The sequence below is a fragment of the Centroberyx affinis genome, unplaced genomic scaffold, assembly GCF_046629955.1.
Source record: "Centroberyx affinis isolate AG114_WGS23_722 - 3 ecotype Tasmania unplaced genomic scaffold, CSIRO-AGI_Caff_v1 ptg004934l_1, whole genome shotgun sequence".
Taxonomy (NCBI): domain Eukaryota; kingdom Metazoa; phylum Chordata; class Actinopteri; order Beryciformes; family Berycidae; genus Centroberyx; species Centroberyx affinis.
Window position 1 is genome coordinate 71,670 of NW_027282425.1, and position 21,131 is coordinate 92,800.

Sequence of the window (21,131 nt, forward strand, 5' to 3'; positions counted from 1 at the left end):
ACCTGAAACAGCCCAGGTCCCCTCCTCCCCACAGAAACACAATCAGAAATGAGGATAGCCTTCGATTCCGAACCAGCCAGCAATCACAATTCTTACCATTCCCATGGAAGGTCAGAGGGGATATGCTGGAGCACAAGGCCCAAAGTGCCACACAAATGGACACATGGCCATCGAATATGGCTCTGACTACATGTATCTGTACCACCGCAGTGCACTGTGCCTGGCACTGAAGGGTGTCAGTGCATGTCTTAACTCTTGCTTGTAGCTGGGCTTGTCCCCACTTGAGCTTGTTTGCAACTGAAAGAGACTTTGCTGTGAAAAAGGCACAGCTGAAAATGAACTTCTTTTGTTTTGTTATTGTATTCCCGCAAAAACGGACGCTCTCCGATCGATAATGTGACTATTTGAAGATTGAATGTGTACTTGGACTGTGACTGCAGTATGTCCCATCCTGGACATACATGTTTATCTCAGGGTTTTAAAGAGAGATAAAAAGGGAGGTCGGTTATAGGGGTAAACCAACTGCTTTTCTCCTTATTCACCATGTATTTTTTTGTCATTACCCCATGTTGGTACCCCAGTTTGGCTCACCAAAGACATCCTCAGCTGCACCTTGCCTTTCTCCTATGCTTTCCTTGTCTCTCCCCACTTGCTCTGCCTCTCAAACTCCGTGAAGCCCATCAACCATAAAGACAGCTCACTACATTAAAGAAATATAATGTGCGTAGAGGTTGCCCAGCTATTATGGAGTGCCAGTTTTATTGGATTTCTATCATCACTTTAAAGGTCTTAGAGGAGTATCAAATTCTATAATGCCAGTAGGATTAAAACAACGAGTGGATACTGAGCTACAGTGCAGTTGCAAATGGCAAACCACTGCAGGGAATCCCTTTTCTCTCGTGCCTCTGTGATATTTATGTGGCATCGATAATCCTTCTGACAAAGAACTATATAAGTGCGTTTTAAGTTTTCAGATGACTTTCAAATGATTTTCAAATCTGACTTGTGGTTTTCAAGGATGTATAACATTTACATTGTAAGTATTATGGTTTGAATATACAACTATCAAGTACGTTCAAAATAGTTCAAAACCGATTTATGTGGTTCTTTGTCACAAGGTTTTCATTAATCTGTTGATATGTTCCTTTGGACGTATTAGCCAATCAGATGGGAGCAAATGGAAGTAAGAGGTGACTAGTTTACCAATCAAATATGTCCTAAATGACATATACTGTATTTTGCATATAGGCATCTACTGAATCAAAAGCTTTGTATTGTATGCATAATCCCAGATATAACTCAGTAAATGCAATGTGTGATGCAATGTAATGAGCAAGCCTCTTCACTGCCAAATATACTGCTATTGACTGTGCCTGTGATTTCACCTCCTATTGTAATATATTCTGTGGCTGATTGTATTGATGGTCTTGGCCACCACCCATACACCTTAAACTTGTAATACAGCTTGTGCCGGCTTTTGCCCCCAAAACAAAGGATAATCAAAGAAAGGTTATACACTGTCAAAAGCAGACGACCAGGTCAATTCATATACTTGAAAGTGGAATGTTTTTATATGTTACTGCACAGGGTTGTCCAAAGAATATGCCTTAAGTGATGTTGTTACACAGATGTCACTGTTTAGCTCAAGTCACTCATTTTATGGACCAATGAGAACGAAGAAACCATTTAACTATGAGGGGAAGAAATGTTGTTTGTCTGATTGAAGCAAGAGAAAGATGAAATAATTGGATGTAGGACTACTGTCTGTTGTTTAAAGCTTTGTTTACATTATTAATATATTCTATCAACCCCATAACAACTGAGGGGTTACTGATATTTTTTAGTCTTGTGTAACTTTTACCATTATATTTTGGTCATAATGTCTTTTCTGCATTTTGTGTTTTGCAAAGGCAAGAAGAATCTACCTAGATGTGTTCTTACCATGTGTTTGTATCCCTCCCTATTCTTGTGTTGGATTTTTATTGAAAATGAAAATCAGGTCCATGAGGGATTCTTATTTATTTGACAAGCATTTTGGACTGATAATCATATTGAAGTGTAATATTTGATTGCATGCTGAGCTCGCTTAAATCAAGGGAGTGTGTCCTCTTCGAAAACCATCCATGAAGGCTTTGCACAAGACCCAAGCGAATGATTCTTATATCTACTGAATGTTATGGGGGTAGGAAATGTGAACTTGCACTATACAACTTGCCAGCAGCAAAAATATTTCCCAATAAGCAAAACAATGAAATTAAGCTCCCCAAACCCAACAATTACTCCGTATGTAAAAGACAGACACTGGTGATCAGAACCTTTCATACTCATCAAACTCCAATGGCCCATAGAAGGTGTCTTTTTTGATAACAAGTCGAACACCTAACCTATTATGCAACTTGCTTCTCACAATCTTCACTGAAGTGTCAACTGTTGTGAGTTGTGATAACTGTGTGCAGCCCAGTGATGCCATTGGCGTCTGGGTGATCTACCTCATGTTTACCATTGTGGTTGCAGGCTGTGAACATATGACTTTGGAGCCATGCTTTTGTTGTTGGAAATTTATGAATGTAATAAAAAAAACGACGTCTAAAATAATTACGGTGTCATTGTGTTGTGCTTTCCCGTTGCAAATGCATGGTTAGAAAGCTTAAACAGCAGCGTTAAAAATGCATGTGCGGCCCTGTCTTTGGCCTGTGATTAATAATCCTCTGTGCACATACTGACTGGAATAATCTGTTCCTTACAAAAGATTTGGGCCTCTAGCTTGTTGTATATTAGCAAAATCTCTCTCTCTCTCTCCCTCCCTCTCTCCTCTGTACGTCTGCATTTCCATTCAATCCCACATCCATCGTTTTTTTTTTTTTTGCAACACAGTAAATCCCAGTCTCTTAAAATCGCATATTCCATGCCCACACTGATTTTTCAAGGACCTCCTCTTCTGTTAATTCTCCCATCTCAAACGCCTCTGTGAAGCATCGCCCTGCTGCTTCAGCATAGACTGCAGCCTGGAGTATGTCCCCAGAGTTTTGCCTGGCCACCTTTGCAATGATTCAGAATGACCCACTCGTTATTAAGAGCGTAGATGGCTTTTTAATGGATGCGGGGGGCTTTTCTGGCTTCACTGTAAGGGCACAGGGGCATTGTTGGTCCGTGGACAGTACTATTTTAGCTCCTGTAATATTAGAACACACTTTTCATCAACCTCCAACCCCTGTGTGGTCTAACACCAGGCTATTTTCAGCCAGCTGTAGTCAGGCTGGGATAAGGGAGAGGAGGCGAGAAGCGCTGGCATGCTGATTCCTGCACCTCATAATTACTCTTCAGGGAAAAGTAGCAAGATATTGTGCACAAAGCCAAAAGAGGATCTTCTCTCTAAAGACTTTGGATTCCCCAAAGCGGTTCATTTGTGGCAAACTGGGGAATTTCAATGTTTAAAAAGAGGGCAAGGGGTTAATTGACTCCTTTATGAATACAACCATACAGTATGCAGGCCTATAGAATGTCTTTCTTTGGCAGCACACCTTCCTCTCAGATTATGTGGACAGTTATGATGTAACTGTAGATACACATTTTTTTCTGTATCTTTACCCTTCTTTTCCTAGATCAGTTTGTTTCATCTGCGCTTTTAGCTGCTTTTACCACAAAACCTGAGAAGGGAAAAGGCAGAGTGTCTCCTGATAATTCCCTCTGACATATTTTTTTCAGTCCTCAGGCAATGTGGTACTTAACATTAAACCACTTTCAAACACTGACATGATTAAACACATGTTACTGTGCCACACTACTGTAAAAGAACACTTTATTTTTTTCTATATTTCATCTGAACATGTAGAGCGCTGCTGGCTAAGTGAGATCTATCAGATGTGGTATATTCACACAAATAAGTAGAGATACTGAAACATCTGTAATGGAGGGATTGTTGCGACAATAACATCCATTGTGGTAGATAGAAACCAAGAGTAAATTACTCATCCCTCCTGCCAGTCCACTCTAATTACTCTTAGCCTTCCATAACCATCAAGCTGAAACCAACACCCATCTGTCTGTGGGCTTATTGGGGGGGTTGGGGTGAAGGTGAGGAAGTGGAAGGCTGGGGATTATAGTTTGCCTTTGGTAGATCAGATCCACTACTGCAGCAGAGCATATCCTATCAGTGGCTGAGCCCAGGAGCGCGGAGCGAGTCGATTCCGGTGACTAAAACCCAGTGTTGCCGCATGTGAAGCAAGAGAGCGAGAGAGAGAGAGAGAGAGAGAGAGAGGGAGTGTGACAGATACCTCCTGACCCTGCGACACACTGGTCATATGGTAAGCTAGCTGCACTGGAAACCTGTCAAATATCTGGCCTTCGGGGGACACTTCAATGTCAAAGAGGGTGAAGCCCTCTGTGGATGTGAGCTTAACGCGTCATGTGACTGATGAGCTTCTAACTGAGCAGTCCGGAAGCACTCTTAACAGGATTGGTGCTTTAGCTAAATGCATAAAAACCACATTGATAGAAAGAGAGAAAGAAAGAAAGAGAGAAAAAAAGAAAGAAAGCAAGACAGAAAGAAAGAACAGAGGATACCGTTGATGCTATACAACACAGAATGAGAATTGCTGACAATGGGCCATTGCAGTCAATTATTCTAAGCCACAGTACATGGTCAATCAAGCAATCCAATAGGCTGAGTAGAGAAAACGCATTACAAGCAAAAACACTGGAGACTGCAGACAAATGGACCTATACTCTATTTAATAATTTATTAAATACAGCATAATACACTCATGTTGATAATGTGCATATACTAATACTTATACTATACAGACATTTTTTTTTCAATTTAAAATCTTATTGCTGCACATGTGAAATAGAATGTATTTTTTTCTTCTTTTTATGTAATATATAAAATGAAATTCAATATATACTATGAAAAAAAAAACACAAACATGTCCTTTGTGCTACAGGTTACGAAGTGTTGTTAGTCGTAAGGTTCAGGACATGATGACGCTGATGAGACACATGCTATTCAAATGGACACTTGGCAGAACAAACAAACACCAAAATTCCACAGGAACAGGAAAATCAAAATCCCTCACGCAGTGCCATCGCTGAAAGCCAGGCTGCCAGTTCTGTTGCGGCTTCATCAATGCCAACTCATACGCGGTAGCCAGCTCCTTGATCATTGATGGCTGGAAAAAAACACAAAAGCCTGGCAACCCGGTTCCATTCACAATACTATGCATCTTGTAAAGCACCAACAACCCCCTTTGTACGCCTTCTTTTCCTTCTTATGTGCATTACTTCATTCACATCACTGTATCTAGCACCCTCGGACGTACGAACATGTTAAGACTTGGTTTGATCCCCAACATCATGACAAAGAAAACCTTGTGGAATTTCAATACTGGTCCATTCAGCCTTCGGGATATACTTTCATATATCTAATGAAATCAAGTGCCTTGCATTAAGGAATTAGAGGCATGGTAGTATCAACTAAAATAGTGCAATTTCACATTCCTTGTCATTAATGAATTATTTTCCATATCATACATTTGTAGAACTATTTGGTGTGCGTAAAGGTAGAATGTGTGAATAAAAAGTGCATGCAGAAGACTTCAAGAAAACAGATTATGTCGACTGGCAAGTAACATCTACCTTTAAATGAGCAAATGAGCAAATATTAACTGAAAGAGAATGACAGTGACAAAACTCTTCACAGGAAGGAAGTATGAGTAAATAAATCCCTGAGGGCTAAAAATACTACTGATATGAGTTGTAAAGGACGCTTCATGGATGGAGATGGTTGAAATTACTCATGTTATACAGTACTTCTGTTAACTTAAAAAACAAAAAAATCATTGCACAAGGTAGTCACACAATCTTTTAGCTAGCTAACGCAACTAAACAAGATGAGGGCAGATTCAGCTTTTCAACACTGACAAGAACAGCTATGCTTGCTTTTTCAATAAGCATACCATTGATTGCATGGCTACATACATTGAGTTATTAAATGTATGGAGGAATAAATAAGCGGCTGTTGAATGTTGCAAGAACAAATGTTTGCATTCAACATGATGTGCCCTTCAAATGAGAAAGAATGTTTTTTTGCTTGTGGCAGAAGATTGAGAAAGAAGTAGAGAGGGCAATAATGAAAGGAAGGAAGGAAGAAGGGAAGGAAGGAAGGACATAAAAAAGAAAGGCATACATGGATTAAGTAGAAAAGGAAGTGAGGCAGAATGGCTTAGGTAGAGAAGGAAAGAAGGAAGCAAGGAAGTAAGGAAGTGAGGCAGAGAGGGATTAGGTAGAGAAGGAAAGAAGGAAAGAAGGAAGGAAGGACGGAAGGAAGGAAGGAAGGAAGGAAGGAAGGAAGGAAAAAACAAAGGAAAAGGGGATTAGGTAGAGAAGGGGCAACGAAAGGAATAAAGTAAGGATGGAAGGAAGAGAGGTAGGATGGAAGGAAGGAAGGAGGAAGTAAGGAAGTAAGGAAGGAAGAAAGGAAGGCAGGAAAAAATCAATGCATAAAGGGATTAGATAGAGAAGGAATGATGGAAGGAAGGAAGGAAGGAAAGAAGGAAGGAAGGAGAGAGAAGAAGGACTGAAGTCAAAGGAGAGGAAGAGGTTTTGGAAGTTGTCTTATCAGGACATGTCTGTGAGCCGACTGCCTTGCTCGATGACCGCCTTGGCAAACTGCTTGAAGACCCGGTCCATGTAGGTGCTCTGCCGAGGCCACAGGCCCTCGAGGAAACCAATATGGCCGCCGTGACATGTGATGAGAAGGGCCAGGTTGGGGTTCTGCTTCACAGTCTCCACTGGGATGGCTGCAGACAAAACAAAGCATTCAGGTCCTGTCCTCAGATTTTAGGACTGTGGACTAGTTTTCCATTCCTAATGCCGCCTCATTATTTCTTTTTCCACCCTCTTTTAAAGATAAGGCTTGATAGTGCAGTAAAGTTGTACAGGATAACTTGTTTTTTAACAGTTGGTCTCTCCTCTGCTATCAATTACACATGCAGAAGTGCCGGTGGCTGGGACTCACCGTGAGAGGGAGAAAAGACGTCATCAGCAGCGTTCAGACACAGCATTGGCACCTGCACAGACTTCAGCCTGTGGATTGGACTGGCATCGCGGTAGTAGTCGTCATTGGTGGGATACCCAAACATTATGGAGGTGAACCTCTCGTCAAACTGGCGGATGGTCTTTGCCTGTACAGATCGGTTAACATACAGTGAGGTAAGTAAGGCGAACTTGGTTCAAATGACTTGGTTACCTCATGGGTTAGTAGTGTGTCTGAAAATAATCCCTACCTTCATGACGTGATCTATGTCGTAACTCTTTTCAAGCACCGGTCTGTGTCTGGAGGGGAGAAAAAACACAACTGTCACCCATTGCTGACAGGGGAAATGGTTTGCAAAAAATTACAGAAAAACATATGGGTTCACTCACAATGTGCATCTAAAAGTGGGAGTATTTGTTGTATTTGTTGTGTTCTTTCATCTTTCTATCTCATTTGATTTGAACTGCACTAGTTTACTTTTTTAAGTCTTTTATCTTTTGTATCTCTTGTCTGTACTTTTGCACTTTTTAATTGTAAATCTTTTACCTTTACTGTATTTTTATCACTCTGTAAAGCACTTTGAATTGCCCCAGTGTATGAAATGTGCTATACAAATAAAGCTGCCTTGCCTTGCCTTGCCTTTGCGTAGCTCTATTAATGTTTCAGCAACACTTGACCCATGGAAAAGTATTGCAAATATGATGAAAAAGTAGAGGTACTTTCTCTTTCTCATTGTCATTTTTTCTGTCCTGCACCTGCGTTGATTTATTTGCATGTGCATGTTCTACCATTCTTAAAGTATTGTAAGTACACAGCAACACTTCATGAAAGTACTTCATGTAAATCTACCTCATACATAATGTGCTTACAGGGATGTAACAACACAATGAAAGTACAATTAAGTACAAGTTTCTAAGTAGTACTCTTAATATTGTCCACATATATTACCACAGGTTAAAACACAGTTTTTTAAATATTGTGGGGGTTTTTTCATCGGGTAACACTACAACTACTACTACTATTATTAAAACATTTTTGCCTGGTATAAAGCCAACCCTTTTAGCATCATATAAAAAAGAAAATACGAGGGACTGAATTTAGAGTGTAAAAATAATGCCAAAAGGCAGCAGAGAGAGAGCATTCCTGGAACATGGCCAGAGTAGTTATCCAAACTCTGTGCCCCCAAACTCCCAGCACCCTCGCCCCTGCCACCACCGTCTGGGCCGGGCCGGGTGGGTGCTGGGTGCTGGGCACTAGCGGCTAATCTGGGTTAATCCCACTCTGGCCCCAGCGGACCTGTCCACAGAGGCTTGCAGGCAGCTGGTGAGGTAGGAGTTGAAGAGGAAACGGTCCAGGGGTTTCTCCAGCGAGGCAGTGCACTCGAACACGTCCCAGCCTGCCGAGAAGACCACAACCCCCTTCAGACAGGTTTCCCGCCCCTTGCGTCCCAAGTAGTTGGCCAGCATCATCCTGAATATGGAGGGACAGAGGAGACAGAGGGGACAGAGGATGGGACAGAGGGAGGGAGGGAGGGAGGGAGGGAGGGTGGAGGGATAGAAAGGGGAAAAAGAGAGGGATTGGGAGATGTTCCATTTTTGACCAATCCTTCACTTCATGGGATTAGCGCTGTGCAGCAAAACACCATCTTTGGCATGGTGCGCTGACAGGCTGAACTACTGGAACGATATTAAAGCATGCACATGTCCAAACCGACGTCCAACAACAACTACAACTAACACACAACATCCATAACAGGCTGAATATACAGTATAATATTCTTTGATTTTAAGCTACACAAGGCAAGATTTTTACACAAAAAGACATCCATTTTATCAGCCTAAATCACAAAGTGGGGATACAACACAGTCCAAATCCCCCATAACTGAGACCCTGTAGATTTGCCCTATTTGCCCATATGAAATTTCTCATAAAGTCATTTCTCTGCCCGCAGGAAATATTTAATCAAAATTTGAGAGCAAAATACAAACAGTTTCACTCTGTCCAGATAAAGCTAGACTCACCAACATTAGATCTTTTGCCTCTCTTGTTCCTCTGGAAACCTTTAGTGTAAAGCGATCACAGACCTGGCCAGGTCGGTAAACACAAGCGTACTGTGTGCAGTTTACTAACATCAGGTTACATAAATTCTAGGTAAGTTCAAATTTTTCAAACAGTTCCCTCTGGCTGCCATGTGGAGCTGTCAATGTGTGAAGTTGCCTCGTGCAGCTTTAAAGCCACATTCTGGGATTTGTTAGAGATATCATGAGCGCTAAATGCCCTCATTACTCATTCCAGTGGCTGCACCTCACTGTGAAGTGACAGGTCAGTATTAACAGTCTTAGTCAGCTGGTAGTGAAGCGCTCCATTACCCGCCCATGGAGACTCCGGCAGCCATGACTGGAGCAGCTTCGTTGGTCCTCTGGATGTGCTCGATGACGGCCTCCAGGTCCTCTGTGTTGGCAGCACAGTAGGTTCTGGGAGTCTGGGTGGGCCGGGAAGACAAGGCAGTCACTCTTCCTTTCTCTCTTAACACTACAACAAGAACTAGCCTTGGAAAAACATCTCAGTAAATTGAAAAAATAAATAAATAATGAAAAAAACTGAGACCAATCTGAAACTGAAGAGCCTGTCTCTAAAACTGACAGAAATAAAATAAAAAATATACCTATATTCTTTTAAGTTCTCTTTCTATCTTTTGACCATTAATTAAAGAGACTTAAAAAATGGATCAGATTCTTTCAGACTTATGTTGGCATAGTTGTGGGGAGGTGGGCACCCTTGTGCATTCACTATGGCATTGTCCAGCTGTTAAGGGCCTCTGGGACGCAGTAAGAGATATTCTTTCGATTATCATGAACACAGATATAATTCCATGTCCGGCTATATGCTTGTTGGGTACTCAACCCAGTGGCATTCATTGTAAATCTGCACAAAAAAATGATAGCACTGGCTGCCCTTGCAACAAAACGCACAATACTTTTGAATTGGAAAGCCAAGAAAGGTAATTGTTTTAATATGAAGAATCGTTGGAGGATTTCCTGAACCTTTTAAGCATGGAAAAGGCAGCATCCGCTCTCCAATCTTTGGATTGGGGAGGTAATGGCTTATGGAACATAATGAGGTAATTTCTGGACTCACAACATTTTGCACTTCTCCCTATATAACCCAACATGGACTTTATTGGACGCTTTTGTTTTGACCTGCCTTTGCAGCAATGTAATAAATGGGGGAAGGGAGGAAAAGGGGAAAAAATAAATAAATAAATAAAAACCTAAAACTAGCAAACATTCATTTGAAAATTAAGTGATATTAAAAATGTAAAAGTTTTAAAAATAAAATAAAAACTAATAGTAATTGTAAAACTGTAATAACCCTGACAGAGAATACAGTCTGTAAGTGAATAACACAATATGTTGCAGCCCTTTGCTTTTGGACCCAGCTGGGGAATATTAACATACACACTTTGGCATGCAAATACACAGAGCACAGGTGGTCAGAGAAGACATACTACATACATGACCAATACATAAACCCAGGCAGCACCTAAATACAGACATACACACGGACACAAAGAGCTCACAGATTATTATGTATATGATAGACACAGTCTCCCTCGCTACATACTATGAGTAGTGGACATTGTATTTTCATTGTGAGAAATGTGAGGCCTCACACTACAAATGGCTGAATCAGGAGCCTTGCTACTTACAGTAAGTAAGTACTAGACAAGGTGGACCTAAAGACTACATCAAGCCCTCTATCAGGCTGCAGAAGAACCTTTCTCAGCTAATGGTATTTGCCAACATAAAGACGATCGATTAATGCAATCATTCTTCTGATTCTGTACATTAATGCAATATCCTCTAACAGTAAAATTAACATATGGATATGGTCACCAAAGTTAGGACTGATAAAAACACAAACCATAATGACGCAATGACTCATTTCTATTATTGTGACTACCGTGATTTTTTTTTTTTTTTTTCAGAGGACACTATGAACACAGTGCAGCAAATTGCTGCTGTCTTCATGAGCCGTTGTATTTTGCATAGCCACAGGTGGGAAGCTCTTCTCCAGTCTGATGGATGTGTCACATGCTAACACTCCAGAAAAGCAAGCGTAACAGTGAAAGACCAGCCAGGGAAGAACTCAGTATGAGGCTCAACGTCTAAATCTGTGCATGTTTAAACAGAACATTTACATAGAACTCAATGATCTATATGTTAAATAAAATGTCTTTTGCAGCACAATGTTTGAGCAACGATGCCAATTTTCAGCTAATCTTGATAAATACTGTGTTATTACTGATTAACAGGGAATTTCTAGCTAAGATAATTGCACTATGAAAACTTTACAGTGGTTTATGCCGTTGGGGAAATGGGGAAAATCCCTTCCAACTTGAAACAATTTGTCAGGCAGAGCAGGTTACTTAACATACACAACAAATCAGCTCTTACTTGGAGGAGTCTATTTAACAAGGCCCATTTCTCAGGATGCTGTTGACTCTCTTGAGCTACGGTGCTTCATTAAAATTCAAGCAGAATCTCAAGGCAAAGTAAATTCTTGTTTTCTACACTCCAGTTACGTTCCTCTGAAGTTGTGGACTTCACAGTGACGCCACCACAGCAGAACTTACTAAAGTTACTAAAGGTTTTCGGGGAAATTCATTTAATCTATATTCAGATCTTTGAGCAGAAGTAGACAGCCAACAGTTAGGATCTAGATACAAATTTTAACTGACTCAACTTATACTGCAAAGCTACTGTACAGCAAAAAGTACAGTAATTGCTCTTCACAAGGTCTAGAATTAGGGCACTAGCACTTAGAAGAGTCTTTGAAGCAGGAGGCATCTTTCACACAGCAGGCCATTCTACAGCACTGGCCTATTTAAACAATGGACAGTATTCACACTAACCGGCCACAGAGAAAACATTCACAAGAGCGTATAAATGCTAAATAATTTGCATAAAATATAGCACAATTCCCCAGCTGAAACGAGGGAGAAAATTCCCTCCTTACAACCACCACTTGATACAGTGCCAAGGTTACAGAACTCAAAACTTTTTTTTCTTAAATTTGAGTACAGCTGAGCCCACTAAATTCTTGATATGACCTAGAATACATATTTGAATCAACTTCAGCAAACTGAGTCACATTCAACACTTTGCTCAAGTACCGCATTCACTCATTTTAGAGTGTCTTTCAGAATAATGTGCAGCTGAGGCCGAGTGAGTGAATACGACACAGACAGTGGCAAGACATAGACCAGCCATTGATTCAGATTAGCATTTATCAAGAGGAACATTGGATGGATTGTGGGTAAACCTTGCCTGTAAGAAAACACCATTTGTGCACTGTATGAGATCTTTGTGTGACAGTGACGGTATGATTAGATCAGGCCGATGCTGTCGCTTGTAAAGACCGTGCCTCTGTTCAAAAGCGAAGGCGTAAAGACAGAGAGGAGCGACATGAAATGCAGTGGGCATACAATGTACAAGAGCTCAGGCTCATTTTGTTGGCTAAATATAACTGGGAGTAAGAGGACGGATAAAGCCAGGTGTCAGAACTGCACGTGCTCGACGAGGTCATATTTCTGTGGATTGGCATTAAAATACACTATCTATCCACCTGCAACTTAATCCCTGCAGGGTAACAACATTGTCTGTGCAGCGTCCGCTTAGGCGGCTCCCTGTGGGCTGCGTGACACGTGTGCAGCAGACATGCTTTGAGCCGGCTGAAGCTCTGAAAAGGACAACTCTGCTAGGAAGCTGTCATACTGACAAATGGAAAAAGCCGACTGCCACTGACAAGTCCCTTTTGTCCTTTTTACCCCGTACACATGTCTGCCTTTCTGGGTAGGGACAAAACAAATGGCAAATAAAGAATTACGGGTGGATAAATCTAAGCCTACTTTGTGAGAAATGTTCGATTCTTACCAATAGCGTTTCACCGGAGACCCCTCTATTGTTGAACACCACACACCTGAAATACACAAAAACACATGCTCTCATCAATTCTATTTCCTAAGTGATTGCTTGAATCACTACATTCTGTTTTTGTAACTCTTTATAGTAAACGCAAGGCTTTGCTATTTAATCAAATGCAAGCGTGCATGGCAATAGTACGTTTATAAGCCTGGGTGAACTTGTGTGTTTGTCACTAGTAAGTTAACTGACTTCCAAGAGAGCGTTCAAATGAACACAGTGCCCCAAATTCCTTTTTACAAATGTTCTTCACTTTAAAAAACACTGAGCGGGGAATATGATGAGATATGCAGAGAGGCACAGCTGTGTGGATAGCATTCTGTTTGTACTGTAGAGCAAAGGCATCAGCATCCCTCCTCGCCCCACATCTCTCGCTAGTCATCTATTATCTGGTGGAGTCAGACCTGCTGTTTCTATCGGTGTAACTCAGCAGTAGGGTGGGGCTAGATAGGGTGCTGGGTGAGGGGGGGTGCTTATGTATACTCACTGCAGCATAGACTAGGAAGCTGGTCTGGGCTAAGCTGCAAAGCTTGTACCAGGATAAGCTGTAATTCATTAAGCTACATAGACAGGGGCGAGGGGTGGAAGATGCTGAGTTTGCCTGCTCTCTTCCCATGCCTTCCCCCAGTCTAGCTGAAAGAATGAGTGCAGTGAACACAGAATGGGCTTTTTGGAAAAGGAGACGGGGGAAAAACTGCCTCCCTCTGCATCTTCTTGAAGCTTGTGCAATGTTTGGCTATTTACAAAGGCAGCGCTGGACACAGAGAGCTTGGCTGCCCACTTTCTTTGTGCGCTTGCTCACCTGAAGTAACCCCTAGCCCCACTCACACATACACCCATTATATAAAAGTCACAAGATCATTACAATAGCGGATGTTGGGTTTTACCTCACAAATCGATATTGGAATCATCAATTGCTAGAGCAATTATTCTGATTTGTGACTTGTACTGACTAGAAAAAAAACAGTTTTCTACATGAATAGCAAATTAAAACATAAGGCACAGAGTGTGTCAATGGCTCTGTGTGCACAGTGCTGGACTGGAGCCAGTGTCTCCGGCCAAGGCCACCCACCTATAGCCCAGATCCCGGCTCTGTTGGACCATGTGTAGGATGTAGGACTCTCGGCTGGTGCCGGTGAGGCCGGGGAGAAGGAGCACTGTGGGTCTGGTGGCCGGGTCGGGATGAGAGGGGCTGTCGTCGTTGTCAAACCAATCCAAAGAGATCTGTCCTCCATCTGCTGCCTTAATGAGCTCACTACAGAGACAAGCAGGACACACAACTCAGCAACAAAGATCTTTCCGACCATCACCTTCTATCCCTCTGTATCTCCCTCTATCTCTCTTTCTCTCTCAAACACATACACAGGTCCAAACTGTTATGAACGATAAGTACAGTGCATCATATTAAATGATGGTTTTCAACTGTTAAAATCTACCTAAACTTACAAACATCCAGCAGAAACAAACGTTATTCTTTCTGGTTCAGTTCTCTGCACAATTACATTTTCGGTTTAATTCCAGGTAAAATGATTTCTCCAGTGTATCAATCACAAGCATTGTCAAAGTCCCTGCGCACCGCTCGCTGACAGCTGCTTCATTTCCCTTGTGATCATCCTGTCAGTGTGCTTTGCAAGACACAGCAAGTTAAGATAAGGAGGAGGGCATTGCACCAGTGGATTCTTATGGTGAATCAATTTCTGGGCTACAAACCTAGCCTGGCAGATGAGGTCATTCAGTCCCAGTGCTATCCATCTTAAAACCTACAGTGCGCACACACAGCAGTGAGCCAACTTGGCCAGCCTGTGGTAGAGACATCGGCATGAAATTACAGAACCGCCATGAAATATGCACCTGAGGCTAGACTTGAAAGTCAGAGAGGGCCAATCCTGAGTGACCAACCCACAGAGTGGGTGGAGACCTCTTTTATAGACATGCTAATCCTCTCATCGGACGACAAGATGAGTGGAATTTCACTCAGACGGCCTCTGACAAATTGAAGCTTTCAGGGTCTCCGTCCTTGGGTAAACCTTGGGTAACTTGATTATGGGTAGAGGTCCTGTCTCCTCTGAGGGAAATGTGATAATAACCTCAGTGAATGTCATCAGTCTTACCAGGTTTGATAGCAGACAGGTGGTCTAGGATGGACACAGTCCCTGTGCTTTATGGGAACATTTATCTCCTTGATTAGGGAGACAGCAGACAGTCAAAGGCAAAGGTAGAGTCAATGTCCTTGGGAGAAACATCACAGATGACCGGTCCAACAATTGTGGGCGAGAATTCATAGCGTATTATTTTGCTGACAGAGCAACAAAGACAACCAAGACACACTGAGATTCAACAATCATGATCAAGTATTTGTCCAAGTGCCAATTTCTGAATATAATGCAACAGTGAAAGCTACATTTTTGAGGACAAACTCTTGTTGAAAACACTTGTTTTGAGTATTGTTTTTTTTTGGTACTAGTTGACCACACTGAACACTGTGAAATTAGTTAAGAGTTTTGTACTCCATATGTCTTCCTGAGAACCAAACATAGCCCTACATATATGTAACTCTGCCATGCTTTATATATGTGACCAGACATACAGAATGGGACAACAGGGGGATCCATGGCACAGGTCAGTAGTTGATTGCCTTGTAGAGGTACAGTATTCTGGCAGTTTTGGGGATTGAACCTATGACCTGCCAATCATGGGATGGACTCTCTACAATAATCATAAGGGTCTATTAAAGTTAAACGGAGTACACCCAAAAGTTGCTGAACAGATCCAAATTCACCTCCAGCTAATACCAATACTGATGATGCATACACCCTTCCTACCACTGTTTTAATTAATTTCAATCCACTTAATGTATGCAGGGGGCATGGAATGCGCTGCCCATTAATCTTCAACAGAATGTACATTATCTTGGAGCAGCCAGGGCGGCCGGAGCCAGCATCATGGCACAAAAGACCTCTTTCACCTCTGAGCCTTTGAGTCTTTCTTGGCTAAGAACAAGAGCGGGATTTATTTCCAATTATGAAACCTGTATAAAAGGAATCAAAGAAAAGGAAATGGCAGTCCCTCAGTGACCAAGCCAATTTCTTAAGCGTCCTAGTAAACCTGTGCATAATAGGAATGGGATTATTCTATAGAAGAACAGCAACACGCTTTCCTGTAAACCAAACATTTACTGTACTATATCAAATGTGACCTTTGTAACTCATGTGCATCAAGCTTATGTCTAATAGGACATGAACTCTTTGAGGTCGCCTGTTTCACGAGTTTACCTTCACATTTGAACCAGGGAAAGCGTGTCTGCTTGCAAAATGAAATAAATGCTCATTTTGAAAGAAGCTGTTATGCTGTAATTTTTATTTGTAGAAGCATGTCAGTCTCTGTGTTCTGACTGAGGACTTACTTTCTGTAGCTGACCCCGGGTTTGGCTGTGACAAAGGGTCTCAACAGCGTTTGGATGCGGCTCTCCCAGCACCAAAAGGTGGGGTAGTAGGTTTCTGACACCACCGGACATTGTTCCCTCAGAAACTGGTAGAACTTCTTACCCCCTGAGATGAGCTCTGGCTTCTGTAAAACAGAATTGAACGAGGTGTGCTATAGGTTTAAGAGTGGCACTGTCAGATGATGGAAAAAGTTTAGGTTAGTAAAAGTAAACTGTTGAGGGGTTAGAAATTAAAGTTGTTGTTTTTTTTCTTCTGGAACTAATTAAAGGTCATGATATCCAATTAGTTGATTTTTTTAGGAACCTTTTTTTTATTATTTCTGACTGCCTACCTCAATTTTAAAGTGACAATACAAAACTGTATATCCCTCAATGAAATAAAACATTTCTAGTTCTACGCTGTGCTTTAGTATACTATGCTTGATGCTATAGATGAATACTTGTCTTACACCTGTCCATACATATTGCATAACATGGTGAGTCACATTTATACATTCCTGTCTCTAGGCCTATTTACATAGAATTATATTAAACCCCCTGGTGCAGACACCAAAGCTTTGAAAACATACTAAATACTTAACAAAATGTAGGCTATGTGTGAGATATTCTCAGACATGATAAGAATTTGAGCAGCCGATTGTAATGGAAAGCAAGGTTGTTACTGGGAATGACCTATAGCCCATTGACCGCACAGATGAGTTCAGCATCATAGGCTTTTATACTTGAACAAACTGACTGATAAGACAGTAGGCTTGCATTAGCAGTGCACGTTGAAAATGGATAGCTACTGCATATATATTATATATATATTGCGCAGTGACCTATGAATTTAACTGTCTAGATTTGTTGTATAATGTGGAAGCTTACCTGTTTTTAACCTGCTGTCATTCTAGAGCAGGTTAGATAAAGTTGTTCTGACTGGTAACGTATGATTCAATTCAATCCAATCCAATTCAGTTCAATTCAAATCAAATCAAATCAAATCAAATCTATTCTATTCTATTCTATCCTGTTCTGTTCTATTCTATTACATTACATTATATGTTCATATTAAAAAAATATTATTGTAACTTTAATTTTTCAATGTATATGATTATCCATTAGGTATAATCATATTATTACAAAATTGTGAGCTTGCCTGGTCCAAACTTGCAAAATGAAGGCAGCATTGCATAAGGATCCTACCGGCATCTGTGGTAGCCTAGCTTAGCCAATGGCAACCAAGTGGGCATCAAAATTTAGCAATGACTTGTCACGGATTGATTTAATATAATTACACTGATACTGCAATGAAATTAAATGTTGCTCGTTTCAGGTATACATGCCAATTCAAAGCTCTGGCTAACAGCACGGTCTTTTGCCTGAGATCCATCACACATGTGCAGACGTGCAGCCCACAGGGCGACAGATGCAACCTAATCGAAACCTCCATCAGCAAATGCACCGGTCGCTTCTGCGCAAGAGAGATGATGCTCCTCTATGAAAAACACAAAACACAAACGCCGGCTAAACTGAACCTATCAACTGATGTTGAAGCTGTCTCTTCAAAGCAGCCGGTCAGAGACCATAAGTTACCTTCGCTACGGAAATCAAGTAGTAGCAGGTATATGCTGCGCTAAAGCCCAGCACCAGGGACAGTCCTACTCCAGATCCAAATAGACCAACTTTCACTTGATTTTCCAGATAAAGTGACAGGTCCCTTGTCAAAACGTTGAAATTGATGTCCAGCGAGATCATTGCAAGGTCCCTGTTTTCCCCCGCACTGCAAGGACAGCGGCTGGCTCAAGCGAAAATTCAGCTGTGGACGCCTGCGCTCCCAGTGTGAAGGAGACAGTCAAGGGGACCTGATCTGGGCCGATATATATAGCGGCGGATGATGGCGCTCTTTGACCAGCTATACTTGCAGCTCTCAGCTCAGAGTCAGGCGCCACCTGCAGTCAATAAGGCAGATGTGCAGAATGCGGAGCTATAGCTTCAGTGTCAGTGTGATACATCAAATAATAGGTACCAACATCTGCAAAGGCATCATGTGCATCACTGGATGCCTACAAGTGATGCAACTCTTCAAAATGAACAACCCTGGGGTCATGAGTTAGGCCAACTGCTGCGGTAGCCCATAGGAGGCTAGTATCTGACAAAAAATGATAGCCAGTTCAGTTACCTGGATGGATAATGGGATGTATGCATGGAGAGACAGAACTGGAAATTCACACATAGCGCACAGAGAGTGCAGCTATACGATGAAAAAGGTCCAGTAATTCTATAATATATATTTTTTTTTTTTACAAATATCCCAGCTATAGTTTTGTCCCTAGACTAATATTCTGGAAATATTCCAGGAATATGGTAGTAATATCACAGGAAATGGACTACCATAAACTAGCCTACATAAGGTCAATATAAATTGACCATTGACTGTAAGTCCCTAGCAGTATAATAAAAACTGTAGTGATTTTTCTTTGGGATAAAGGCTGTTTACATCTCAGTGCAGGTTTGGCATTGTTTTATTTTGCTGACAGAACAACAGACAGCCAAGGCACACTAACCACATACATTGCCAATTCCAGAGTAATACACTATATAAATCGAAATGTTTAAGGGCATGCAAGTTTCAAACATGATCCATAGAGTGTGGCTCCTGTTCTGTGAGTAATAAAATCTTGTATTTAATTTCATCCTGTCTTGGTGGACGTTGTGTCTAGTTAGTCTGGCAGACTGCACAAAGCCCAGCCTCTGTCTTTGTATTTGTGTGATCAAATAGGCCATAATTTTCTGAAACATAAGATAATGGCTGTAGACCTACACCATCTCATTAAACTGGTCAAGATTATCTGTAAAGAGTAAATATCATCATCATCATCATCATCATTACCATCACCATCATCATTTCACCACCACCACCATCATCATCATCACTGCAGCAGAAATCACAGCTCTTAAAACTGTGCGTTAAAAAGATGATCTTAAGACAAGTTGTATCATGGGACCTTGCAGATTACGTGTAGGCCTGATCTAGTCCAAAATTGCAAAAGTGGTGTCTGTCAACCGCATTTGAAAATGTTGGGTAATTGTACACATCTTGGCAACACTCGACGCTAATTACAATTTATTAAAACAAAGGCTAGGCCTAGTTTGTAACGGTCGTGTCACTGTCTTCTAGAATTTGTTGTCAATAAAAGGTAACCAAAAAGTATAGGCTAGTATCCCTAATGAAAAATCATTATAACATTCCTATAATATTCCTAGGGACTTATGTGTGTCTGTACTTTATGGTGCTTTCATGTTCTATGGTATCACTGTAGGTTATGCTGTGCTATTTGTATAGCATCCTTATGAAATTGATGGGGTTGATGGGATTACTACGGTTCTTGTTCGTATCTCATTGTGTTTTCATCCTGAAAATGAAAATGTTAAATTGCCTCGCTGACTGTAGCAGGTAATCGGTAATTTGTAACGATACCAGCCCCGGCTTGTGAGAGTCGCGGGCCTCTTCCTCTCTGCTCTCTGCTGTGTTTGCTCCGCCCGGCTGTCAGTCAAGTGACGCCACGAGACAAACAAACCGTTTTTTTCAAGCCCAATGTCTTCGTCCGTCGTCGTTTACCTCCGTGCTTACTAGCTAGTCGTTCGTCTGAACGATGATTGACAATAATGGCGACGCGTTTATTCTGAGTTGACTCCAGGGAGCCATCTGACAAAGAAAACATCTTGGATAGATTTGTAATATTTCATGCAACAACAATAAGGATAGGCTACCACCAAAAGGACTACATTTTGCCTCAACAATAAGGATTTGCTAACCTGGAAAGGATTAGCTTGCTAGCGTAACATTAGCTAGCTACTCAGCTAGCTAGCTCGCTAAGTTGAAGAGGTGGCATTCTTATGTGTGGAGTGGAGGAGGAACAGCCAGATTGCCTACTAACATCTCGCTAGCTAGCAATGTGGCTACTTTCTGGGCTCGTTGGGTGATTAGTTTCTCATTTGGATAAACAATACGTAAAGGAGACGCTGGCGCGTTGTTAGCTAGTGAGAATAGTTTTGGGAAGAAACTCCGTGCTGCTCAACAGCCTCCTTGGGTAGCTAGCTGCCTAGCACGCTAGCTTTTGTGGCTTGTCCCAGTCTCTCTCCTGTTAGGACTTGCTCGCACTTGCTTTTTTAAATTGTCCACCCGGCGCACCGGTAGCTTGCTAGCATAGATTGCTAGCTGGCTAACTAATACAGTTTGTTGTGGCATTGCGAGATAATTTCTTCAATGACCACCGGCAGGAATAACCGAGTGATGATGGAAGGAGTTGGGGCAAGAGTGATCCGCGGACCCGATTGGAAATGGGGGAAGCAGGATGGTGGAGAGGGACATGTTGGCACCGTTAGGAGTTTCGAAAGTCCAGAGGAGGTGGTGGTTGTCTGGGATAACGGGACGGCTGCCAACTACCGCTGTTCTGGTGCATACGACGTGAGGATATTTGACAGTGCTCCCACAGGTAGCTCCTTTTGATCTGTTCATTTTGTTTGGCAAGCTCAATTAAGAGTGTTTATGTGTGCAACAAAGTTATATACAGCATGCAAGATATTGATTCTGGCTTTGCTTGCATACATTTTGACTTATTTTGGCTATGTATAATCGTGATGGGTGCAGATAAGAGTTTGGTTAGACAACCAGATGAATTAATTTAGC

The 21,131-nt window shown here is 41.6% G+C and overlaps 2 protein-coding genes across 4 annotated transcripts in view; one reads left to right on the plus strand and one right to left on the minus strand.

Annotated features, from left to right (window-relative positions):
* Nucleotides 1-6,615: 6,615 nt before the first annotated feature.
* Nucleotides 6,616-18,208, minus strand: abhd3 (abhydrolase domain containing 3, phospholipase). The gene is made up of 9 exons (XM_071545517.1): nt 18,035-18,208; nt 16,421-16,584; nt 14,090-14,272; nt 12,970-13,015; nt 9,403-9,515; nt 8,330-8,503; nt 7,284-7,332; nt 7,016-7,181; nt 6,616-6,797 (listed from the first exon to the last, which is right to left on the minus strand). Exons 1-9 carry the CDS (start codon nt 18,194-18,196, stop codon nt 6,616-6,618), a joined length of 1,239 nt encoding a protein of 412 aa, XP_071401618.1. The 5' UTR covers nt 18,197-18,208.
* Nucleotides 18,209-20,080: 1,872 nt separating this feature from the next.
* The window catches only part of mib1 (MIB E3 ubiquitin protein ligase 1), a 53,957-nt gene continuing 52,906 nt past the window's right edge, over nt 20,081-21,131 (plus strand). For all 3 annotated transcript variants that reach the window (XM_071545511.1, XM_071545512.1, XM_071545513.1), the window contains exon 1: nt 20,081-20,937. In XM_071545511.1, coding sequence (XP_071401612.1) covers nt 20,709-20,937 — 229 coding nt within the window. In that variant the 5' untranslated portion in view covers nt 20,081-20,708. The remainder of the gene's footprint in view (nt 20,938-21,131) is intronic.